At 41.3% G+C, this 27,006-nt stretch overlaps 2 protein-coding genes across 2 annotated transcripts; one reads left to right on the top strand and one right to left on the bottom strand.

The window, feature by feature from the left end:
• Positions 1-218: 218 nt before the first annotated feature.
• Positions 219-13,699, bottom strand: LOC140539455 (ER degradation-enhancing alpha-mannosidase-like protein 3). Its single transcript, XM_072662166.1, has 20 exons — positions 12,940-13,699; positions 10,220-10,265; positions 9,988-10,088; positions 9,811-9,850; positions 9,167-9,279; positions 8,881-9,034; positions 8,642-8,776; positions 8,396-8,501; positions 7,338-7,435; positions 7,130-7,255; positions 6,932-7,015; positions 6,682-6,765; positions 6,168-6,292; positions 5,774-5,939; positions 5,398-5,552; positions 4,507-4,627; positions 4,214-4,390; positions 3,917-4,082; positions 3,399-3,590; positions 219-2,589 (listed from the first exon to the last, which is right to left on the bottom strand). The coding sequence occupies exons 1-20, from the start codon at positions 13,080-13,082 to the stop codon at positions 2,357-2,359; spliced, it is 2,565 nt and encodes an 854-aa protein (XP_072518267.1). The 5' UTR covers positions 13,083-13,699; the 3' UTR covers positions 219-2,356.
• A 524-nt stretch (positions 13,700-14,223) lies between these two features.
• Positions 14,224-21,016, top strand: slc31a2 (solute carrier family 31 member 2). Its single transcript, XM_072661847.1, has 4 exons — positions 14,224-14,665; positions 17,044-17,110; positions 18,761-19,025; positions 19,961-21,016. Exons 1-4 carry the CDS (start codon positions 14,663-14,665, stop codon positions 20,157-20,159), a joined length of 534 nt encoding a protein of 177 aa, XP_072517948.1. The 5' UTR covers positions 14,224-14,662; the 3' UTR covers positions 20,160-21,016.
• The last annotated feature ends 5,990 nt before the right edge of the window (positions 21,017-27,006 follow it).

Raw genomic sequence — 27,006 nt, 5'->3', positions numbered from 1 at the left:
GGTGAACTAACTTACTCAACTCATTTTCTGTGAATATAATTAGTGAATGGGCTATAAACATGTGTTATTAGATGACTTTGCTTCAGTGGAGAGACTTTGTAAACGATCACTCAGATTTACCCTTAATAAAACATTAGGATGGTGTAATAGATTGCTGAAGGACTACTGAAATGAGCAGCAACAGCAAGCAAATAAACAGTTCTTAGGAAGAATGGGGTCATAACTTGATTTATTGGTGGCAAGGCCTGAGTTTTCATCAGTCCTCAGCCAAGACACTACACATGTGAATCTCCATTACAGCTCTAGAACATCACACTGGCACTTCAGTGCTGCACCTTTAAAATCAACATCCTCAAATGGCAGACAATCTCAAGTATATATAAAATATATTAAGAAATAAATATAAACCCACTGTATCGGCTCTGGGTAGTGAAACGGTCATCAGCAAGCCCTTTTTTTAGAGGTACACAGGTTGATCTCCTATTGAGAATAGGAGAAAAATGATGCAGCCAGCCATTCCTGCTTATGACTAATAAGTAATAGGCAATGATGTGACTCCTCGCTTGATCTTTTCAGTTTTACAGTGCCAGAAATATACTTTAACACTGCTGTTCTTCAGATTAGTCTACAGGCCATATTCACAAGTCAATCAGTTTTTGTTGAAAACATTAAGATTTCATCCTTGATGTACAAGCCTTCTATGGGTGTGCAGCTCAAATAACAGAACTGCATCGGTCCAAACTCATATAGTAAAGTTAAAGTACTCAAGTAATGGCAGCACATCAGCAAAGAAGGTGCGAGTACTGTGTGAAATCAGTCGGAAATCGATCAGTGGGCGTTACTCAATTTTTGCAATAGGCTTTTCTGTAGTGGCTGCTTTGTAAATCCACAACAAAGACACATGGTGTAATTGATGCAAAGCCCCTTCAGCTAAACGAGTACTAACAGCGCTCACATGTGAAGGATCTTCAGTCTGTTAAACATTAAGACAGTAAGCGAGTTCCAAGCCAGGTCCATGAGGTGCTTTAAAAAAAAAAAAAAACACTTTAAAAACAAAAAACAAAAGGCTGTCCACAACAAACCCACCCTCTGCTCTTTTGATCTACAGGAAAAGTGTCTATGTGCCAAAGTGCAAGGCTGGTATGCTAAGGACTTGGCAGAGAAGATCTGAGGTTAATGGCTGCTGCTGAAGTTTCATGTCTGATCTGCTGCTATTCAACAGACTAAAATGATAGTGATCCACACAACACCTGCGTACTGTGCGCCAGACAAGGGTGGGGGTGAAGGTAAGAGATGGAAAACATGAAGGGCTGATGCTGAAACAGTACTGAAGTTCTTGAAACTACTGTGTCACTGTATGTGAGTGGGACTAATGCATTGGTAGTATGTGAAAGAGGTACGCACACATACACACATACACTCACAAGTGTTGGCACAAGCAATATAGTCTGTAGTGTACTAACAGTGATGCATGTCACAGATGACTTGCGCATAATCACAAACACATATGCACACATGTTCAAGTCTTAGCACTTGAATTTCCCTGATGTTGCAGTACATGATAAAAATGTGGCTGAACGTGTTCACCACACTGGCCCATTCTTCCCCAAATAACCAATGTGTTCCCTATTTACACAATACTGCTCTCAGGTTTGGTCATAGGTTAACTGTCTAAGAACAATTCAGAGACTTTGAGACACCTTAAAATGAGGAATTAACTAAAAAAACCCTCCAAGTAAACCCACTGCTGCTACCAGAACCCCTTGAGATGTTGCTGCCAGCAAAGCAGATACCGACACACAAAGGGATCTGTCTGTTTACAGCAAAAATAAAAATATTAACAATAATAAACAATGGAATAAAAAGTGTTCTAGCCTGAGAGTGTGCCCTACTGTACCAGGCTGCCCACACTATGCTCCTCTGGACTATCAACCTAACTACAGTCTAACACAGGCTTTTCCTGGCAGGCATTACCTGTTAACCACCAGTATGATTTGCAACCAACCACCACAGCATATGCAGGACACGGCCAAACAGTAGGGAGTAAGACTACAGCTTTGCATACCTCCTCCTAATCGCTCTATACATCAATACACAGCCCCAATAACTACAAACTACACAAGTCAACACCATCCTTAGGTATAAGAGGGGAGAAGAGGTTGGACCATCTGTGCGAGACTTGGTTTGTAACGGAGCTTGTTCAGATCGGTCCACGTCTGGAGACGACAACGAGGGCATTTCTGGCAATGGTCTGCCTGTGTTCGCGGACCCTGGATCAGCCACAGGCCAGCAGCCGCAGCAGCATCAGCAGCCCTGATGTGAGTCAATGGGACGAGGTACCAGACTGAACCCAATATCAAGGTGTGCTTTCTGGGTCTTTCTGGGTCACACTGCAGGGTTCCTGCTGTTCCACTGCAGCAGGGGGTGCGGAGCAGGTGGATGGTTGAACTACTTCTGAGGTCTCTGCTTCAGCCTCAGAGGCAACGTCACCCTCCAGTACCAGCCTTATTGTAGTGCTATCTGCCTCATTGTCCTCCAGCTCACCCTCCTTGGCCAGCCGGAACTTGATGTTCAGCTTTTCTGGCTTCTCTGCACAAAGAAAAAAAAAATCAAAATGACGACAGAAGACTGGCTGGATAAGGAAAATTACTAAATTGTCACAGTCAAGCAAAAATGTGTCACATTGTGTCAAAATATCATTTTAATGCTCCAAAATAACTTGCAGATAGACCCTGCATGTAAGCCTACACTTCTACTACTTTCATAACTACACTACATACAGTCATATTTAACACAATCGCATAGGCCCTAAAATAGAACCCAGTGAGACTCCACAAGATATTCTTAAATCAAACAGTTACCAATAGTCTGCATTAGGGTTAAGAACTGAATAATAAACCTAGATTAAGAGGTTAGTTAGCTGAGCCAATTAACACACCAACTCACTAGGACTCCCCCAATCAAATGCAATGCTCCTGACAGGTAGTGAGGTGAGGGCAAGCACATGCCTTTTCCAATACATGTGAAGTCAGCCACTGGCTCTTTTAAAACTTCTTTTGACCATTTTGGAAGTTTGTGCATGACAAAAACAAAATGTTTAATGAATTACAGTACACACAAAAAGTGTTTTCCTCATGGATCCTTTACTGTATACTCTGTAATTTGTCCAAGTACTCTTGATCATTTTGCTACAGAGTATGCTGTTTGCTTTTATTTGGTATATTTCTTGGCTCTGTTATTTTTGTTTTTAGGTGCAGTTGTATTTAGGGGAGGATAACATCTGTCCAGGGACAGATAAGTATTATCTTCTATGGCCTGCTCTGGAGACAGCCTCTTTTAATCAAACAAGTAATTTAGCAAATGTGTTTAAAACTAAAAGGCAAAAATGGGGCAAGCACCCTTTCCAAGCTGTCTTTCTTTAGGCAGCAGGAGGACATCCACGTTGTGGTGCTCCTTCAGAGCAGCAGTCAAAACAGCTCCTTCTCTGCTAAATAGAAAGACCAGTGGCACTGCGATGTCCTCTGTAGACTCCCCATCTCCCACCATCTGGAACAAAGGCGTTTCAGCACTGCTGCTGTCCTCTCGCTGGTCTGATAGGGCAAAAAGCAAAAGCATGAGAATGCTTTTCATACATTATTCACATCTACATACACTGCTAAAGGTTTCCATACATGTGTGTGTGTGAACTTATTCATTTAGACTGTAGTTTAAAAATTAAGAAATTAATAGAAAATAGAAATTGATATTTACCAAAACAGGAGGAAACCTCCAAATCTGGAGTGAAACCATGCTAAACTATTTGAAAGCTCATAGGTTCCAGGAAGAGTATAAGGACACAGAACTTCCCCTAGTAATTAATCATCGAGACATACAGGCATACTACCGACCAGCTGATTATATGAGTAGCTGAACTCACCAATAAAAATGACGCCAATGGCCCCTGCCTCCTGTAGTCGTCGAGCTTTGGCAGCAAACATGCAGTCTCCTCTCAGGGCCAGAGCTATGTGTCCCTGCATCTCCAACACATTCTCTATGTGCCCACATGCTGTGTATGGAACACTTTTCACAATACTACCCTTTACCTAAAAGAGAGAGAGACATACAGACATAGAGGACAAAGATGAAGAGAGAAGATAACACTTAATTTCAAGGAGAAACCTTTGTATTTAAAATGATGCCTTTTAAAAAAATAAAAGTCCCTGTAATTGCTTACCCCATGCTCCTGCTTTGTGAGATCCATTCCAAATTTGGCTGGGCCTGCTGTCAGGACTGTTCTACCCAAAAATGGGGGAGAGATGAGCTGCACAATAAGTGGTACCACCTCCTCTTCTTCAGGCGTGTGGCTGACCTCAGCAACCAGCTTCACTCGATACACACCTTTCTGAGAGTCCTTCACAAGCAGAAGGGAAGGGAACGGATGTATGAATGAAGAAGCTTTGCAACATTATGGTATGTTACTCTACTTTCTATGACTGTAGAAATGAACTGCAGAAAAACTGAATCTACCTGGGTTCTTGAAGAACCGCGGACTGCTGTCATGTCAGTAAGAGGGGTCAGAGAGATGCCCATGCTCTTCAGGAACTCCACAGGTTCAATACCAGTGTCATGAAGAGGCAGCTCAATTCCTCTGTGGGGTTAGATAAGCAGGGTGCAGTTGTAATTTAATGACCAGTCTAACAGTATTAGACAACATTTCTTAACCCTATCTTTCAGCCTAACTACAGTGAATGCTGACATGATTCTATGCAATGAACATATTTGATTATGAACTAGAACTCCATGAATCTTTAGCAGTTAAGGCTTTTAACTGGACCAAAAATAGAAAAATATATGATGGAGGGACCCTAGAACATCTGTATTTTTCTTGGTATAGTTGAATAATGAGTTCAGTACACAGAACTTACATAGTGTAAACCTCATTGAAATTAAAGTTCTCAGACCAAAATTGACAAACCCTGCCCACCAAAGAAAGGTGTAGTCAAAGCTGACAAACAGAAAAACAGGATGATGATTATAGGAGAATATGGTGTTGATACTAGAGGGCAGCACATCGCCTCCAGACTCTGCTAAATATAGGAATAAAGATTCCCATGTTAACCAGGCCTCATGGCCATGGCTTTTTCCTGTGCCAGCGTCTGCAGACGGGGAGCCCATACAACAGCGTTTTATGTTGGCGTCAAAACTATGCTATAATGTGTGGCTACTGTTGTGACGTAACCTAGACAATAAAAGCACAGATTTTTCCCCCACAAGCTTTTTGTAAATGCAACATTTAGAGGTTAGAGTGAAAATAGGTCAACTGTAAGACATCAAAGAGCAACTTAAAATCCTTAACAATTGCATTCTTTGACAACTTTAAACGCATACTTAGAGCCAACACAAAGGCAGTTTGGGTACCTGACAGAAGAGCTGTGGGGTGCTCTGCCCACCCCTGTGAGGTATTTATATCCATCCCTGATGGTCTTGGCAAAGGATGGGTTGTTGGGGAACAAAGTCTGAGCGCTGGGGCAGGAATGTGTAAATAGGTCCTCCTCTTGAGCAGTGTGTGGGTCCTAAAAACAACACGTAAAAACAACCCACTGCAAATGCAAGTCAAGCAACAAAAAAGTAAAAAAATTACAATCCAAAACTAGCCATTTTTATCTTAGCTTAAGAACATAATGACTGATGCTCTTCCAGTAATCATCCACCTACAGCATTTCAAAGGCTATGGAGTACAATCTAAATGCTACCCTAGGGCCAGGTCCTGCTGGAGACTGTTCTAGGCACTCACCGTGTTGTTGCCTTCACAGGGAGGCTGTGCAGTGGACAGAGAGACTGGGAGCAGGTGAGCCTCAGTGGTAAAGATATAGTCATCAATATCAAAAGGCAAGTGACTCTTCTCAGAGAAGAGCAGGTAGAGGTACTTAAACATCTCAGCTAGGAAGAAAGAGTCCATCCTGGAAATACAAAACAACAGAAACGCTGGATGCAAGCTGTGCACTGGCCTGGACAGCTGAATAAAGGATGAAAACACCAGGCAGAACATGGAGCATTGATGCCCCAATCTTTTATTTCTTTCATGTTTTTAAACTAGTGGCTGCTTTCTTTTGTTATAACTTGAGTTATCACAATATATCCATGTATATTTTCTTGTTTATGTTCCTCAGTATGTGTCTGCTCCTTACCTGTCCTCATGTGTTCCTGTCCTTACATCCTGCACTGCAGCAAAGCCACAAGGGACCCGTGCATGAGTATTCAACTTCTCCACTATGGACTGGCCCACTTTCAGGTAGTATGGGTCACCTGTAGCCTGAGATTTACAACATTTCAATAACACTTAATATGCACTGCGACAGGCATTCATAAATTCACCGTCATAGTCATTACAAAATCTTGTATCTCTTGTATCAGTTTCCCATTCTCTCTCAAAATAAAAAAGCCAACTGTCTTTTACATTGTATCATCTTATTACATTGTATTCATCATCTTTAATGATGAATGGATGACTAGAAATGGCCTAAAGAGGCTTGGAATTAAATCCTTTTAGATTGTCTTTCATTGAAATACATTTGCATCACCTGTAAATTTGCCATTATGGAGATATGAGGTTTTCTATCAAGAGCCACAATATGTATACTGCTAGTAGAATATAACCAGCCTGGCTATGGGGCAACAGAAAAAGGCTCATGCTTTGTGTACCTTGTAAAGAAAATAAGTGCTTTCAGCAAACTCTGGTCGAAGAGGGTGTTGGCCCCAGTGAACTCTGAACTCAGTAGTAAAAGCCTGTCAGGCGAGAAAAAAAAAAGAGAAGAGGTGAAGAGTCATTTTATGGGCCACATTTAGAGGAGCTGCAGTCGGTTATTATTATTGTTGCTTAGTAGTATGTTATGTGCCATAACTATTAAATAATTAAGTTTAACTGAATATGACTGCCTTAACTCGTTGTTACCTCAGGAAGAAACTTGTGCTGCTTGGTGACTTGATAAAGCATCTCATGGGTCTCTATGGCAGGCTTCAAATCTCCCCTTAAAACCTAAGTGCACAAAAAAATGGGTAAATGGGACACTGCAGAAACCAAAACACAGACAACTGATTTCAATTATCCAATTTTGTCCACATTATGTGCAATAAAGATGAAAATGCTGACCTGCAGCCCAGGGAAGAAGGCCAATAGTGAGTCCATCCAGCTGCGCACATTCACAGTGGGGTTGTGCATGTGCACATTAAGCAGCAGAGGAGGCTGGCTGATGTACTTCATAATGGCACTGTAGTGCTATTAAACAAACATTTATTAGAACACAAATCTCACCACTGAACTTCTTATATTTGTATGATACAAGAGAAGGGACACCTACAGTATTGAACCTCTCGAGGTACACATTGTCTCCCAGCAGAATATACGCCTTCATCAAGTATTCATAGTAAGAGTCTATCCCAGCACCGACACCGCTATCTACAGAGACAGAAAAAAAAATGTAAGAGAGCTTGAGTGGTAGAAAACGCATACATAAGCAATGTGCAAATTTGAAGTGTGAAGCAGTATGTACCACATTTCAAAACACACCATTCACTCTCCAGTCCACACAGTCCATATATAAAAAAACGAAGCTGTGAAAACCACCCATTCTGAAATCATAGTTTCTCTGCTGTTGCAACAACCAACTCGTTCACATATCTCTACATATTCAGCACCACCCTTTCACATTGCAGTTCTTGGGCGTGCTTCAGCTCTGAGTGTTTTTGAATAAGACAACACAGGGCAGCCAATCAGAACAGACATCATGTATCTCATATCTGTCTTAAAGGAACAGTAACAAAGCCTGTTCATTCTAAGGAATAAAGAGAGGTTGGAAATTGGTTGTGTAAAAATGAATTATGACAGTATTGACAACAAAGTCACACAAACATTAAAAGTGGGCCTCAGGGAACTATACACAATACCAATGGTGGTGAATATGGCTGCAAATTTAAATAACCTCAAGGGGTATCGAACTCTGAAAGGACTTTCTGATGAATTGACTCAAGAGTGTTTTATTTATTTTTATATATATATATATATATATATATATATATATATATATATATATATATATATATATATATATATATATATATATATATATAGAGCACTGCATGGGCAGTGGTGGCTCAGTGGTTAGAGCGCTGTGATATCGATAACAGGGTTGTGGGTTCGATTCCCAGGCTCAGCAAGCTGCCACTGTTGGGCCCTTGAGCAAGGCCCTCTACCCTCTCTGCTGGAGTTGGCTGCCCACCGCTCTAACACGTGTGTGTGTGTGTGTTCACTACCAGATGGGTTAAATGCGGAGGACACATTTAACCCACAAATACGTGCACCTTTACCTTTACGTCCCTGTAGAACAATCAAGTGTTGTCGATATGTGTGTAGCCTCACCTCTGCGGACCCAATCTCCATTATGAATGTTGATGACTGTGCCCATAAGGTCACTTCCTCTCTGTCTTTTCTCCCAGAGAACATCAAGGGCTTTCCGTGCATGCTCCTGTTGAGGACAGGAAAAAAGGGTAAGATCTAGTACTACCTTTATAAGACTGAGTGATACCCATTTCATGATTGTAATTTAGTTAGTACTGCTGTTAACGTATAAGCACAGCAGCATATCAGAGTTTCTGAGATGAGTACCTCAAACACTGAAACACCAGAGAGCCGGCTGAGTGCTGCAAACTCTAGAATCATGGTCCCAGCACAGGCAGTGCAAGTGTCTGTCTCTGTGCCTGTGCGTGATAGAGGATTCACAACCCCATAGCGCAGGTTCACCTATAGTGGAGACATCACATCAAATAACAGACTCTGTTGGTAAACATCCAGGTTCCAGCATTTATGGGAAAAAAATGTAAATACTGTTGACATGAGCTAAATACCCTTGGATAAGGAAGGCCACTGGTGGTATTAAAGGCAGGCAGTAGGCGGTAGCCCAGGTCTTTGGCCATGTGCAACAGCTCATCTCCGTACCACTGCATCCTCTCTCCTCGCTGCTTTAGCAGATCAGCCATCACATGTGCTCCTAACAGGCCACTAAAGGGATTGAAAGACAGTTTTACATTTTACTTTACATACAAAAGGTCTTTACAACATTGACATTGGTCTTTACAACAATTAAACATTGTTTTCTTTGAATTTCTTGTAGCAGATTAGATTCAACTGTACCCTAGAACACGAATGTTGGTCTCAAAGACAGACACCACCACGTCATTGTCCAGTCGTACATCTCTAACAGCCTTTTTTACAGCCTCCTCAAACTCCTCCAGCCTGTTTAGCAGCTGTGTGACAGGAAATAACACACAAGAATAACAAACACATAAAAAGCACACATTTTTACAACATAAACACACAACATATTTTTTATACCTTTGTATTTTTGTATGTTTGTTTTACTTTTATTTTTTCTGCCTAATTCGTATCGCCAATGACCCAACCCATACATGTTCTCCCAATCACATGCAATGCTCCCAACATGCCTCTTCCAACATGTGTGCAGACAACCGTAGCCTCTGTACACGGCTCTGGTGCATCAGCCAGCAGACACCAGTGCCCGCCAGCATTGCACTGGAGCAATGTGGGAAGAAAGTGCCATCTACCCATTCTAGAGATAGTAAGGCCAATTGTGTGCAGTCTGGGCCCTGGCTGCCGATGGCTAACAGCATGACCGGGAATCATACTAGCAGTCGTCTGGTCACAGTGACCTTATTCCGCTGGACCACTCAGGGCCCCTCACCAACATATTATAGCTTCATCAAAATGGTTGGTTAGCACTTAGTCTCAATAAAATGTACTTAATAAAATGTACTCACCACTAGTGTGTCTAAAGTGTCAATCAGTGTGAGAGAGAACCTGAAATGGAGAAAAGAGGGGAATTATAATTATAGCATCATACTGCCCACCCTTACTGCTCATGAGAGCTAGGAGATATATTGCACTGAGAGTAAGGAACATAGAGACTAGAGAAGGGCACGGTCAGTCAGACTCACTTTCCCAGAGAGTCATCAATGTCCCCACGATTAGGCTCCAGTCCTCGAACTCTCCCTCTGCAGCTCAGGGGCATCAGCTCATCTGCTGGGTATGCATATTTCTGGAACAAGAGAACACTGCAATTAATTGCACAGAAAAAGCAATGCAATGGACTAGAAACTAAAAACTACAAGATGTGAGAGAAGTGAGGCCTGTATCAGCTGATTCATAAAGGCTCCAGTGATGACTTACCATGTAACTCCCATAAGCATGATCAAACATCTCCAGAATTTGTTCCCTAAAACAGAAAACATCGGTGAGTCACCATAAGACAAAAAAGGGTGTCTCAGAAAGTAGGTTAGCCGTCTTACTTTAGGAAAAAAAAGATCAAATAAGACCCTTCTTATTAGCAGCAGACAAAAGCTGCACCTGAATGAACATTTCAAAGAGAGAACCAAAACAACCCAAAGACTCCTTTCACAGCACACCACTACATGAGGAGTGTACTGTACTTGAGTAAAATCTACCTTTGATCACAGCACCCTGATGACAAGGGAATATAAACTGGCTGAAAAATTCCTCAGCATCTCATGCCATAACAAATCAGCAGCTAGGGCTCAAACAAAAGCTGCACTGTGGTCACACTGTCTGCATATTGTTTCATTGGCTGCGGAGAGGGACCAGTGGTTTGACACACCATAACAAAATATGTTGATCTATGAGGTTAAGATTCAACTCGATTGTGGGGCGTTATCTGGTTTATCTTGGTTTTACATTGTGATGCACTGGTAATTATCAAATCAACTGAGCCGCATGCTACGAAGCTTTACCGAAATAATCACATATCCAGATACCTAATCCTGACCAACATCTCCCATGCTAAAATCTTTAATGTAATATACTTTAAACCAGCCTAAATAACACATGCTATTACATATTACATAAAGACAATGTGTAATAGCATAAAGCTATATTTCCATAATTCTCTATACAGTTACACTGTATCTCCAAAAGTTTGTGGACACTCCTTTTTATGGAATCATTCAGCTACTTTAAGGTTCACACAAACAGAGTTTCTTTAGTCCCTGTAGAGAAATACTGCCAAATGAAAATGGAACTCTCTACAGCAGATAAACATGAACCTATTGCCAGGCGTTGAACAAACTCTTCACCCTTGATTTCAGAAGAAACAATGAATGAGCCAAATCAAATGTCCTCACAGGACAACATTAGGTAGCCATGGTACAGAAGGCCAGAACAGTTTGGCTTAATTAGAGTGAGCAACAGGAACATTAGCCTAGCTATTTAAAGCAGATGGTGACTCGGCTCTTGACTTCAGAATGCTTCAGCATGCTTACCTTCAAGGTAGCAATTTCTATTTTAGCTCATCCTTCCCGCGGTATATAATTAAATCCACCAACGTGCTCAGGGTCACTCAGTCCAAAGTCCACATGTGAGAACATGCTGTCAGTAAATACAGCGATCAGCCATAACATTAAAGCCACTCACAGTGGCAATGAATAACATTGATTACCAGGTTATAATGGTACCCGTCAACAGATTTATACGGTCAGTTTTTGAAGTCGATGTGTTGGAAGCAAGCGTAAGGGTCTGTGTATGGATCTAAGCCACTTTGACAAGGAACAACTTGTGATGGTTGGATGCCTGGGTCAGAACATCTCCAAAACGTCAGGCAGGTCTTGTGGAGTAATGCCAGAATGCAGTACCTGCTAAAAGCGCTCCATGGAGGGACAACCGGTGAACTGGCAACAGGGTCATGAGAACCCAAGGCTCACTGGTACATATGGGGAGTGAGGGCTACCTTGTCTGGTCCTAGAAGTTCTACTGTAGTGCAAATTACTACAATTCTTTACAAGATACAGAAGTAGGTGGCCCGTTCGGATGCAGTGTGATGCTCTGGGCGATGTTCTGCTGGGAAACCTTGGGTCCCATCATTTATATTGCTCTCATTCTGACATGTACTACCTACTCAAAATCTACAAAAGTACAATGTACCGCCCTACGCTGCAACTCGTTCAGGAATGGTTTGAGGAACATGAACATCTGAAGGTGTTGACTCGACCTCCAAATTCCCCAGATCTCAATCCAGAGAGCATTGGTGTGATATTCTGGACAAACACGTCTGAGAGCCTGCCTCAAAACTTCCTTAAAAGAAACTTGAGCTGTTGCTAACGTCTTGGTGCCAGATACCACAAGACACCTTCAGACGTTGTAGTCTGTAGAGGAGCATCAAGAATTTAACTTCTGAAAGGTAAGATAAATAAGGTCCTTGCAGTGTTGAAAGAAAGGTCAGCCAACAGATATATCTACTCTTTCTTTTATCAGCTCAGCTATGATCTATGAGCTATTGTCTTTTTTCCCCAGGTGCTGGACAGGTAGGAAGGAGCATGTTCAGAAACCTACACCATATAATTCTCCTTTGGTTAAAAACATTAGGTAAGGAGTGGGCGTTTCGTTTAGTAGTTCAGAAGGGTTCGGAGTAGTTAGTGAAGGGGTCTGGCCCTTATGTTCTCCTACAGCCTTCCTCTTGTATACATTCACACATGGTCCATGGTGGACCTATCCTAATTGCAACACTGTACATACTGAACGTTGTGGCTTTATAAATAGTATAAATAGTTGAAACTAGATTTGTGTCTCTGATTGTTTTCAGCCTTACTTCCTCATCTTCACTCAGTAAAATCTCACATGATGTTACAGGCCTCTCTTAACTCTCAACAAAAACAGGAGGGGTCGTAAGAGGCATCAGAATATAGACATATCTGACCTTCTGTCTTACCTAACCCTAAAAAGTCCAGGTCGTAACAGTCCGGTCATGACATATAATGCTTGCTGAGAATATCAACCCAATTCAGCAACTGGGAATGGTTTCAGCAACCCTAAAACCCCAACTGTGACTGAGTTATCAAGGTGAACAGCAAGTAGGAGGAGGCAACCTTAGTGAAACTCACCTGACTTGGGCCTTTTCTTCAGCAGACATGGACTGCCCATCTTGAGCAACAATGCCACACAAAAAGCCACTAAAGAGAAGAGCTGTCAGCAACATGGCAAACCCCCTAAAGCTCTGTGTCCCTCTCACCACTCTGTTCCCCATTAAATGACTATCTACACCCCCTCTCTTCTATAAGCTGTTATTCTGATGCACAGCAGTCAACCAGAGGACTTCCCACTCCTAACTCACTGGGCCTCCGCCAGTCTCCCAACTCAGCTGACCAGTTAGCTAATCAAGCAGCCTGTCAGCCACGGAATAGCTAGCTAGCTAATTGATTTCCAGTTAGCCAGGCAGCTAGCACTAGCTAGCTAATTCCTGGAAGCCTGAACTGTTAGGACCGACAGCCTGAAAATTCAAGAAGTGTGAAGAAATGAAGAAGTGTCTAACAAATCCTACAGCGTTCATTTAGCCTAGTATCCGAGTCAAGCAGACTGTCAGAGACCTGCCGTACAGATAACAACGGGCTAGCCTAGCAATTAGCCCGGCTGTGCTAGCCTGCTAACCTAGCCACCAGATTAGCTCCATGGGCTTTCATAGCCAGCAGCTAAAAAGGTCGGATTTTAAAGTCGTCTGATAAATCTTCCGGGAAATTCGCACTGAATTCGAGCAAGACTCCATCTCAGCTCCGTCTTCAGCTAAACATATCTGGAGAAACACAGCGGTGGCTCATCTGGTGGCGTTGGAAAGCTAGAGAGTGCAGAAGTGGATACCAGAGAGGCTTAGAGTGACGCCATCATTACGGGCGAGGGGGCGGGGCGAGGGGGCGAGGGGGCGGGGCGAGGGGGCGGGGCGGGGAGACGGACGCACACACACACACACACACACACACACACACACACACACACACACTTTCTCATTCCAAGCACATTCGTGAATAGTCCATCCCATCAAAGTGCTTACACCATTAATTAATTAATTTTTATTTATGATAATTTATGATAATTAGTTTATTAGCTCATACAATATTAAGGTAGAAACAATTATATTTAGAGACATAATCCGTTCCGTAAATGTAATAAATCGTCCCCAAAATGTATTAAATCGTTCCTTAAATTAAATAAACAATTCCTCAGTAAAAAAAAATCCCCCCTTTGATTCAACAATTTAATAAATCTTTCCCCCAGTGTAACTAAAGCATCCCCTCTAAACTAAAGGACGTCTAGTGGACGGATTATGTCTCTAAAAGTTATCTTTGCATATTGATACCTTTGGGTTTCCGTAGTTACTAATGACATAATCACATGTCCTGGCACATGACTGTAAATATAGCACTGTTCCTGTTCAGGCTGGGATCTGTGTGGACCGTCTGTGATAGTCTGTGGTGTGGACCAGTGGATCCGGCTCACAGTAGTCTAGTCTAGTTGTTGATGTGCATGAAGTTGCACATTTTGTCTCTCGGCTGCTTTTAATCCGTGGAAAGTCTCCCAACAGGTCGCGTTTTCTTTTCGGACAGCGGACTACAACTCCCAGCAGCCCCCAGCTCTCTGAAGGACCCCACGTCACGGTGTAACGGCACGTTGTTGTTTTGTCCGTCTGTTTCTCAGCTCGTTGTCAGAGTTGTCAGATGAAATAGTGGGAGAAGATGCAGTGTTTAGCTTGGTAGTTTTTAGCTAAGACTGGGTGTAAGGAGTACAGCACGGTCTGCTCTCGCGTTTCAGGAGGAGGCAGCGCTCCGGTCATTCATGGTGAGTTTTGTAGTTTATGGGCTGATTCTCCTGTTTGGGTTGACTGTGCTGTTTCTGAGCCGTGTTGGAAATGCCTTAGATATTGTCATTTAAGTAGGATGTATTTGAATTATGTGGCAGCAACTATTTTACTGGGTTACTCTCACGTTTCTCATGTTAAATAATAATAAGTATAAATATAATAAAAAATAAATAATTTATAGAAGTGAAGCTAAATCTACTCGCCCTCTTTCAGCAACAGAAAAACAGAAGCAAGCAAACAAACAAACTTACAAAAAAATCCCCAGAGTTTTCATGTCGTTTCTACAGAGCCCTTAAAGTATCAAGAGTAATATATTTTTATTTATTTATTTATATTATTTATACATTTTTAAATTATATCTTTATATAAAATATTTTATATACTCTCTGGATTTAATACAGATTAATTTGATTCATTCAGTATAATAAATCATCCCTTTTAGTTCAGATATATGTTCTCTCTATTTGATATATTGTTAAATTAGGGAGAGGATTTGTTCATTTAAGTGAATGATTTATTAAAAATGTATTTATTAACCTAAATATTAGTATACCTTGTTATTTTCTACTTATACTGCCACTTTACTGTATTCATATAGTTTATAAACATGGACATATATTTCATTTTTTTTCTCTTTTTCTTATATTTTTATTTTATAGAGTGTTTATTCTTACACAAACGGTTGCAACTGTAATTTCCCTCCTTGGATCAATAAAGTATTTCTGATTCTGATTCAGATTCTGTTACTGTAGGGGCTCTGTATGTTTTCTGACCACATGAACAGAAATCATGTCGTATTTACAAGCTCCAAAGTCACTTAAGAACAAGATACAAGGAGGACCTGAAGTCAGCATTTTTGAAGATCATTCTTTTAGTTATAACTTGAATATTTTGTAAAATCATATCAGGAAGTTTTACTTTTAGACAGTCCCTTTGGCTCAATTTATCAGGAGCATTAAACTATGAATCCTTTTTTTTTAACCCAATCTATAATCACCAAGCACTTTATTAGGAACCCCTGTATGCCTATTCATTCATACACTTCATGCCATCCACCAATTATGTGGCAGCAGCGTAATGCATAAAATCATGCAGATATGAGTCAGCAACCTTAGATAATGTACATGTCATCTGGGGGGAAAGTGTGATTTCAGTGATTTTGAGCATGATCTAATTGTTGGTGCTAGATTGGCTGGTTTGGATATTTCTAGAATTTATGATCTAGATCTCCTGGACTTTTCAGCACAGCAGTCTCTAGAGTTTAGTTTAGAGTGGTGCAATAACGAAAAAACATCCAGTGGCAGGACTGCAGACGCACAGGCCTTGTTGAAAAGAATGGCCAGACTGGTTGGAGCTGACAGAAAGGCTACAGTAACTCAGACAACCACGCTGTACAACAGTGATTAGCAGAAAAGCATCTCAGAACCATCAACAACACGTCACATCCACAACAGTAGAAGGCCACGTCAGGTTACACCTCTGTCTGCCAAGCTGAGGCTGCAGAGAGCACAGGCTCACCAAAATTGGACAGTTGAAGACAGGAAAAAGGTAGCCTGATCTGATGAGCAGGGGACCATGTCACCTTCCACATTTTCATTTGCTGTTTTTTCTCTCGGATACCTCTTCAACGTCCCTTGTTCCCTTTTTTCATATCCGTGCATTTTATCTGTCCTTCACTCAAACATATGTGGTGTTGTGTTCTAGATTAGTTTGCAGGTCACCAGAATTTCAAATGCTTTCTATACCCTCTTCATCATTTCCTGCATGCAGTTCAGTCAGAAAGTGCCGGTAAAGTGTACCAAAAGGTGAAAATACAAAATACAAAGTAAACAGAAGATAAAACTTTCTTGATGGCAAACAGCTGCTCAGATAAGCTCCAATTGCTAAATTTAATATCTACACCTAGCTTAAGCAGACCAGCCTGAGCTCTGTCTGCAGTGTGGGTTAGAGACCCTATACATTTTCGCCTCTATAATGTTTTTCCTGCACAGCTTTTCTTTCACCAGTAGGACAAGGTTTCCCCATTCCCATCCCTTAAACAGGCCTTTTAGTAGACTCTGAACCAGGAGCCAAGTTGCTGTGCTGATTTTCACCACAGCACTTCATACATGACCAGGACACAAATTACAACACTAATATTATCCAGGTTTCTCCTGGTTTTCTGATTTTTTAAGCAGGAGCCACTGAGCTCCCTGCCCTCTTTCATTCTCCCACACCAAACAAAGAAGGCCTTTGGGAAGTGAACACATGTCCTTGTTCTTGTTTCTCGTTATCGTACTTGTTAAGAACGTTTATCTGTTGTTACAAGGTCATGCAAAGGTTACACATTTTTTGTTCTCTGTTTCTCTGCTTTCAGATGCACTTCGAAGCGTCCAGCAGTGTCACGTTGCTCTTTGACTTCTGGAATGTGCATGGACCTGGAGGTACACTAGAATCCCAGACAATATACAGTATTAGCCAGTATGTTCTGTGTTGCAGGTCCAAATACACCCCGCCCCCATGGCTTTTGTTCCAAGCCCAAATTTCAATAGAGTACATTTACAGCATTTGGCAGACGCTCCTATCCAGAGCAACATCTAGAAGATACTTATTTTAGAGAGTAAAATGAATACAGTGTTCTGAGTCTTGCCCAAGGACTCTTATTGGCACACTGCGGTGTTGTTGTCTAAGTGAGGAAGCAAACACTAGTGTACCTTGTGGAGGGCATCAGTTTTACCTGCTAGGCCATTCCAGCTTTTACTAGGTCACCCCACAAGCCTGCATTTCTAGATATCATTGTTGTTGTTTTTTTAACAGTATAAAATAATCATTTTAAAGCGTAGCCTTATTAACAGAGCTGTTGTGAAATATTACTCACCTGCTCATCGTCATGTGATTTTTAAAACAACATTACACGTGAGAGTGGTTACAGGACGGAGGGATTTGTGGACTGGTACAACCAGTTTCCACAGCTGATGGAGAGTTGACTGCATGAGCACTTAACCACAAAATAAACCAAGCATTTATAAGACCAAACTATGAAATCCACACCAACCACATTGTGGGAACATTTGAGTGGTGGCTGTAATAGAGTCTCATGCACAACTTCCCCTTTTTGCTGTTTCGTTTTTAAATGCTTCATTATGCAAGAGTACTGCCGACCTGACAGGACCAACCAAAAGAAGGAATATGACGTGTGTAAATCTGCCTAGAGCGGGCCGTCCTCACACTGACTGACCATGTAAGAAGGAGATTAGTGAGAGAGGCCACCAAGACACCTATGACCACTCTGATGGAGTTTAAAGCAGCTAAGATCTTAGACTCTGCATACCCCAAATGTTATCTAGGTACTTCTCCAGTTAAAGCTTTATGGGAGAGCGGGAGACTCCAAGGTTAACTAGAAGAAGGTTCTTTGGTCGGATGAGACCAAAAAGAGTTTTTGGGATATTGCATTAGATGCCATGTTTGACAGACACCAAACACTACACAAATCTACCATCCCTACCATAAGACATGGTGATGGCAGCATAATGCCATGGGGATGCTTCTCGGGCAGCCCGAATGCTTGGTAGGGAGAGCCCGAATGCTTGGTAGGGAGAGGGTAAAATGTAGGATGCAGCAAAATGCAGGGAAATCCTGGAGGACAATCTGAGAACTACAACTTGGGAGAAGATTTATTTTCCAGCAAGACAATGACCTGAAGCACACAGTGAAAGCTGCACAGAAATAGTTTAAAAGTCAACAAGCATGAATGGTCTGGAGTGGCCGAGTTGAAGTCCAGACCTTAGGCCAATAGGCTGAACTTGATGCTTGATTTCTGTGCAACCTGACGGAGCGTGAGCAGTTCTGCAAATAGAGGAATGGAGTAAAATTGCAGTGTCCAGATATGCAAGCCTGAGTGAGACCTATCCAGACAGACTCAGTGCTGTGATTGCAGCCAAATGTTTATCTGGAAATGTAAATTTAGATGTAAATGTAAATCTACTAATTACTGACTTGAAAGGGGTGAAAATCTCCACTTTATATTTTCCATGTTTCAATTTTGTGTCCCATTTTGTGTTGATCACACAAACCCCACTTGCTTCCGCCTACAGGCATGGTTCTGTCAGTCTTTGTGGTTCTGCTGCTCACAGTAATGTATGAGCTCCTGAAAGTGTGGAAGACCACTCTGGCAACGCAGATGGAGCAGCCTTCAGCTCCTGCCATTCCTGCAGCCTTCTCCCCCAGTCCCCCGTGTTTCTCCACAGAGCTGGAACGTCCCGACAGCAGATCCTCGCTAACCAACAGCCCCTCAGAGATCTCCCTGGCTCCCACTGAGAATACAGCCACCACTGCTCTCATCACCCCCACTATAAACAGGTGTGTAATTCTACCTGCACCAGGGTGCACACTATATTGATTGTTTTATTGTTGATTGTCATAATATGTCAAAATATTCAAATATTTTGTTTAGTTTTATGATTTAAGATTTAAAAAGCATTCTTGATGCTCTACAGCTTCCTGTGTCATTTTAGAAACCCATACAATCCTGGGTACATTAATCTGGAAACCGGGATCTTTAAATGTCTTAATGTCTTAAATGCTTCAGAGCTTCCTACTTAATGCACTGTATAATCAAATGTTTGTGGACACTACTTTAATCATTACTGGCAGAGATGTCCACACACACACACACACACACACACACACACACACACAGCTTGTCTAATCACAGTAGAGATGTATTGTCAGTAGAATAGGACTCTCTAGAACAGGTAAACATAAACCCATTGGCACCATGCCAAATCCCAGTTGTGGGCTAGAGGGGTATAAAGCTCCCCCAGCATTGAGCATCTCACCAGGATGTACAGAACTCAAATATTAGAAGCATTTCATACACTTATCTGCCACCCAGTAGGTTTCTCTATTATTGAATACACTGATTTCAAACTCTGAATGTTAGTAGAATTTCAGTATAAGCTATACTGTACAGCCCTTGTAATAATAGTAGCCTTTTATTTAGAGTAACAGTATTTGGGTTTTCAAAAAAGAGAAAAAAAAAAAACAGAGAGACACTGGGGACACACGGCTGTCTACTGTGGTTAGCATGTTATATGACCAAAGTACCTACCATTATTTCAACTCAATACAATAAAGTTGATAAAGCAATAAACCTTTTACCACCTTTAACGTAATCCTATATTTATGTGTTATTATTATTATTATTATTATTATTATTATATAGCCTAGACTGCCACACTGCAGCCTATTCCAATACTTTTAATCTTCTAATATGATTGTCCCTCTTCACCCAGCTGGCTTCTTCACAGCCTCCAGACAGCCCTGCACATTGTGCAGGTGATCCTGGGCTACATGCTGATGCTGTGTGTCATGTCCTATAACGTCTGGATCTTCTTGGGGGTCATTGTGGGGTCTCTGTTGGGCTACTTCCTGGCTTTTCCACTTCTGGGTCATATGAAGTACAATCTCAGGGAACGGGAAAGTAAGGCATGAGATGGTTTTTGGTGGTTTTAAGTGCCAATTTTATTTGTTTTATTCTACAAAGGTGAACCACACTGAACAGAGAGACGTCAGGTTTCAGTGTTGGTCTGCCAGTCTTCAGCCTCACTGCCTGAGAAAACCGTACTGTCATTCTTACCATTTTGCCTGTGCATGTTTTTGGTGTTTTGAACAGTGCATGGGTTTGTCAATATAGGGTTGATGGGTAGTATTTCACTACTGAATGTTCTGAATGTGAAATATAAGGCTGCTGGTATTTTGAGAACAGTGGCAGCTGCAGTGTGGGAACGCTTTTGTCGACTTGCAGCAGTGTTTAGAATAAAGGTGTTTATATACTCCCATTCAGACCAGGCAGTCTGTGGCTGCACTATCATTGTGTGCCATGTTAGACAAACTGTATGATTAGTGGTTACCTTGAGTACATGGTGTGAGTCCGGGGACACCTGATCCACTGTCCAAACAGTCTACATCAGGACCATTCAGGCCTGCTAATGTGTGTTTTCACACATGCACTGGAACACTTAATCTGTGTATCTGCAAAACGAATGTCTTGCTGAGGATGAGTTCACTTCCCTGATAAATGCTCTTGGTCAAATTGGGAGATTTGTGGTTACAGCAGTTTCAAACTCGTGACAGACGTAATGCTTGTATATGAGTAACGGTCTCTCTACTGGAATCATGTGGCCTTAGCTAATGTTCACCAGCAGAACTTTTATAATGCATGTGTGTGAGGGAGTGAGAATGGACAAGCTTTTCCGTTACTGAAAAACTTTTATAATTTTTCTACGACTGACTTTAGATCATTCACTACTGTTGAAATCTTGATTTTTATTAAAATGGCTTGACTACTATATCTGTTTACAGTGTGCTTCTTGTTATTGTTATTAAATTGTGTATTCACACTCATGCATGTGAAAAACCTGTTTTACACTTTGACAATTGGAATCTGGCAGTTGTTCTTTTTGTACAAATGTCATGGTGAATTGACCAACAGAAACACTTCAAAATGGAATAAACCTTTTTTACAGTAGCTTCCACTATAGGTTTTTCCCTACTCATGTTGGGATAATGGAATTAAGAGGTTTTTGCGTGACCATTCGTGACCATGACCATTTTATGTATATTGCTACTGTCCGTTAAAACCATGTATCTCAATTTTTTTTCTGTTTTTAGTTTTCTTCATGGTTTGGACCCTGTAGCTGCTTCTGTACCAGAAAAAATGATCTAAATATTTATTTTACAGTAACTTCCATTCAAAGTTAAGATAATTTATGCCTTCTCTTGTAACGTTTGAAGATATATAAATGTAAATTATTATTTATTTAACCTCTTTCAGTATTCTTGCAGTGATCTTAACAGGACACTCATGCCTTGGAGAAAATTCAGGACTGTTGTTATTCTCCCTTTGTTAGACAGTTTGTCGAATCATTTATGAAGTCAACTCGGCAGTGCTTTCATAGTTCTTCTGAAGGTAGTTTGCATCAAGGTACAGTTCAAGCTAACCAATCCTTCTAACTGATCTCTAAATAACCAGGCTGTATGTGACTTTATTTGACGGGTAAAGCACATTCACTTACTTTTTCTAGCCTGCACTGTGGGCATTTACTCACTGTGCTCAACAAAATACATTAATGGTATGTGTGTGTGTGCGTGTGTATTAGATTAGTTGCATTGTATTGTCCATAATTATGACTTGGGTAACAATTACACCATATTTTATTAGTAGTCATTGCAGAAATTAAGGTCATTCCCAAAGGCTCCCTTACTGTTTCTAAGGCATCCCTCACTCCAATGTGTACAGCCTTGTGTCATTTATTAACTTCTACAGCCACATACATAGTTTTTGTTTCCTTGGAAAAAGTGAAGCGTTATCAGTCCAAGCTGCTTTATCAAACAGTCTGCACTTCTCAGCTGCAGGACAGTAGTAATGAAAAGGAGAGAAACTTTAAAATCGGTGTTTATTCATTTCATGGCTGCCTTACTAAACACAAAATAACAGAAAGAAGGTTTATAGTGGTATAAATAACTAACAGGAAAAGGATTCACTCCAACATCGAACTAGAAGGACCTGTTTGCTGGAAGACACAAGAGCAGAGCACATAAAGCTAGCTTACCTACGTAATCCATCTGCTTGTAGCCAAAATTTTTTTTTTTATTCTAAACTTTCCAACAACTGGACTGGCAAAAAAATCACTGGACCAACAATTAAACAAAAAGGGCATTTTTCTAGCTGTACACCTTGTTCAAATATCTGCAGTTAGGGTCTGAGCTGGTGTCTGAGCGCAGTCATCCTGCAGATCCAGTAAAGGAAAGCCAAACCACTCCAGCTTCAGCCTGGCTGAACACACAAGGATGTAGAAGTATGTTGAGTGGGACGAGTCACAGTGAATCAGCACCAGTTGTTTGTAAAGGTGGTGTAGTCACATCTAACCTCAGTGTTAAAACTATACATCAGCAGGTTAGAGAGGAGTCACGTAACTCTCAAACATACTATCAGATAACAAGCCCTTGAGTGCTGCATGGAGGTCAAACATGACAGCATTCTGCACGAGTTGGAAAACAGCTATTTTCACTAAGAACTGAATCAGTGATCATGTGGAGAGGAGCACAAAGTGTTACAAATAATAAATAAACCATTTCAGACCAGAAACATTTGCTAGGTCCTCATTTCCCTCATATTTAAATAATTCAGATAGCAATCACTGTTGGAACATGGCCATATTCCATTGTCAGAATAAAGTAAACTGAGCTGAAACAGAATATAAGTATTATAAATATAGCTCAGAGTAAGAGTGGGGCGAAATGGCAAAAATATTACATCCCAATACTAAGACATTTCTACGTATATACATATGTATGGGGCAGTGGTGGCTAAGCGGTTAGAGCGAGCTATTGATAACAGGGTTGTGGGTTTGATACCCGGGCTCGTCAAGCTGCCACTGTCCCTTTTCCCATTCTGCTCCCCGGGCGCTGGAGTTGGCTGCCCACCGCTCTGGGTGTGTGTGCACTCTAGTTGCCTCTAGTTCTCTAGTGTGTGTGTGTGTGTGTTCACTACCACAGATGAGTTAAATGCGGAGGACACATTTCGCTGTGACAAATACATGCACCTTTACCTTATTACAGTATGTTGACATATTAAATGCAGCAGTAGGGTCAGATTTTTAAAAACTGTCACTGCATCCATTTACCCAGGACTAATTATGCTGCATTACACATGGAGTTCAACTGGTCAGTGTTCTTCTCTGTACTGATGATATACAGGTATTTACAGTATACAGAAATGAGTATTGTCACTGTCCCACAAAACCTTTGTATCTCCACAAGGTAAACTTTACAGGAGAAGGAAAAAAACTACTGAACTTTCAATGGAAGTCGATGTAAAAATAGATTATTCCAGGTCATTTTAGAGCTTTTCTATTGGTCCATTCTGTAACATGGTAGCTCACCTGAAGGTGAATTAGAACCACCAACCTCTTGGGTGGGAAACCAGTATGAACTGAGTGAGCTACCACCAGAGATATTGGGAGTGGGACCCAGGTGCAGAGTTAGGCAGAATCAGAGAACAAACTAAATGTATCTAAAAACAACCACAGAAAAGACTGAACGGACACTCAGAAACGGAGGAAACATGCGATTACAATAGAAACTGAAAACTTGCTTTACAGGGGATTCGGACCCCCAGTCTCTTGCACTACTGGAGCAGCTGCATGAAAAGTTAAGACAAATGGGAGAAACTTAGGTTGCCAGGAGAAGATTGACCAACTCAAAAATCACAGAGCAAAAGGAAAAACTTAAATAGAGTGAACTTCCCAAACAAAAAGGAAAAAGGTGGAAAAAGAACAAATGGGACAACAATACCAGAAAAAAACAAAGAGAGGTGGAAACTCAAAAGACTTAAAGGAAAGATTAGTTTTCACTTTCCTTTGCTTTTTTTTTTTTGGCTTCCAAGAACTTGAGACAAGCCCAAGAAGAGATCAGATAAGAGACCCAGGAAACCACTTGAGGGCCATCTACCAATTTATCAGCCAGACTTGTGCATGAGAAACTGAGCACAGGGCTAGAGGTTGGCTCTCCTTAAATAGGAAAGGAACAGGTGTTGCTGATTGCATCTAATCAGGGTGTAGTGGGTCTGGGTTTCCCTCTGGTGGCTGGGGGTGGTATAGCAGGTTGCCCAGCCACAGTCTGCACCCTTACACATTTGTCATGACACGACGTATAAAGAACAGACAGGTTTTTGTGTGATTATGACATTTCTTTAAAGAAAACAAAAGAAAAAGGAGTAACTATCTCCACTGCCCAGGGAAGTTATCCATCAGTATGTTTTGCAACAATAAGATTGTGAAGATCTTGAGAGAGCTCACACTGTTTCCTGTGTGGCACCTTGGTAATAAGACACCTTTTTATAGGCCATCAGTTGAACCTACTTTATTACAAAGGAAAAACTTAATATTTGCAGGGACAGAAGTATTTAGACCCTTTGCTAGGACACTAAATTGCGCTTTGGGGGGCTCCCTTTTTCTTTTGAGACGTTACTACGCCTTGACTAGAGTCCATCTGTGGTAAATTCAGTTGATTGATCATGATTAGGAAAGACACCCTTCTCTCTATATAAGGTCTTATATATCTGCTGCACTGAAAGTTCCCAAGAGCACATTACAAGCCCACCAGGGCTTTCCCCACTAAACTAATTGGGGGCTCCAGAGATCCTGTGTGCAGACGGGAGAAACTTCCAGAAGGTCAAATATCACTGCAGTACCCCACCCCACCAGTCAGGGTGGCCAGCAATCTCAAACAGTCTGGCCCTTCCTGTGCTTCCTGGAATTGATCACTTCCATATATAGCCAGTTTACGTACAACCAGAATCTATATGTACTGTGCCCCAAATACACTGTAAATCATTCACTACTTTACATTTCCACTGTTACCATGCAAATACATTCAGTTCAACGATCACCTATTTCAGTTTAATTAGAATGCCCTTATTGTCCCTCTGGAGTCGTGCTAACCCGGGGTATTCAGAAAAAGACATATCCTATGCCTCATGATAGCACTAAAATGAAGAATCATTTTGATTCATTAAATATAAGGCAAGACTCACATGTTACATTTAACGGTTCACAGGATACAAGTGCAGGCTTTATTAAACCTCAAATACAAAAAAAACAGTCCAGGGTCAGCACCGAATTTAAACTAGTGACTATCAAAGAGCGGGGAAAAGGTCAAAAACTAGAACGTCCAATACAGAGGAATGCTCACAAGCTGGATATTTTTAAGCCTGCCGAGTGTGAGAGCAGGTGAGCCAGGTAAGCTTGGCCAGTCCCTAGAAATCTGGAGAGTCTGATCCCCTTGGTCAGGTTGACAAGCTGGTTTGAGCAGAAGTGGGTGATTTCCAAGCTGTAATGATATATTGACATCATATTTATGGAAGATTATATATATATATCTTCTGTTCTGAAAATGGTAAGATTGGAATACCAAGGCCTACATTCCAATTAGGTATCTGAATGCTCTATCCAGGTATCTTAAAGGTCCCTTCCTGATTTGTCAAAGTGTCAAGATTTGTTAGAAGATCAGGAAAGTAGTTCTTAAGTTTTATAATCTGATCGTTAGCTGAATAAATGTACTCCATAAAGCCGTCAAGCATCTTATCTGATTCAGCAGCTGAATCATTTTGTGGGTCACATTTTGACTGGCAACATTTCTTTAATGCGCAACATAAATAAATGTACTCTGTAAGTATCAAGTTCTTAGAGTCAACATACTCCTTTGTCTTGTACTTGGTGTATTTCTTGAGGAGAGCATGCAGTTCCATGTTGTATATGTTAATAGTACTGCGGGAAATTGTCTTGAAACTCTCAAACTCAGAAGAATGCCGTTTTTTCTGCAGGCGTGCACGGTGGATGAGCATCTGTGCATGGAAGGCTGCTCCGTTGGTCCAGTACTTCAAAGCAAGATCATTCATTTGCCCATTATTGAGCATGGAGTCCTTCAGCAGTGTGAGCTTGGTGCTCAGCTCCTTTTCCAGACGTGTGGTTTCCTCCAGCAGAAGACGGTCATTATGAAGGTGCATCTTGTAGCGTTTCATGTACTCATCCATCATAGCACGCACCCCTGTGGACTTCTCCTCAGCAAAGACATTCCGTAGTAGATCTCCAGTATCAGGGGTTTTATTTGACTCTTTAGCGGCCAAAAAACAGATCTTCAGAATCATGCCAATGAAGAATGCGCCCATGCCTACAGCATGGGGAGCAGAACTGACACCTGCCAGAAGAGAACCGACATTCTCCACAAAGGCTGGAGCGCTGTCGCCCAGTTCTGTCAGCAGCTGAGATGAGTAGTCATTCAGCACAGCATTGGAATTAGTTCCAGAATATTTCAGCAGGGAATCATCAATCCCCACATTTATCTTTAAACCAACAGCATTCATGTCAATAACTGGATGTGATCCTAAGTCACGATTGAAATGAGACGCTGGATAGCATGAGACCTTCTGGATCTCCTCATGGTTTCCCTGTACATAGACTGTTTGGGAACTCCCCATGATTCCTATTGCAAATCAGGGCAGTAAGAGGAAGCGTATGCTCTTGGAATGGTGGAAACACTTTGGTCTAGTAGGTGTATTTGTAGGACTCTCAAAACACACCCTACTTTTTAACTGGTGCATTTAATTGCAACAGCTTAAGTTTAAATAAATACACAAAGTCCTGTTTGTTGTCAAAGTTCATTTCTTCTTTGCTTTTACTGTTTTTGTAGACTTTGAAATTATTTACTGCCACTGTTTACTGTTACTGTCAGCCAAGTTTGAGGACTAGATATCTTAACAGCTTTTATTATGAGAGCA

The sequence above is a fragment of the Salminus brasiliensis genome, chromosome 18 (genome assembly GCF_030463535.1).
Source record: "Salminus brasiliensis chromosome 18, fSalBra1.hap2, whole genome shotgun sequence".
Taxonomy (NCBI): domain Eukaryota; kingdom Metazoa; phylum Chordata; class Actinopteri; order Characiformes; family Bryconidae; genus Salminus; species Salminus brasiliensis.
Note: the sequence above shows the minus strand (reverse complement) of the source record. Positions and strands in the feature narration are given on the sequence as shown.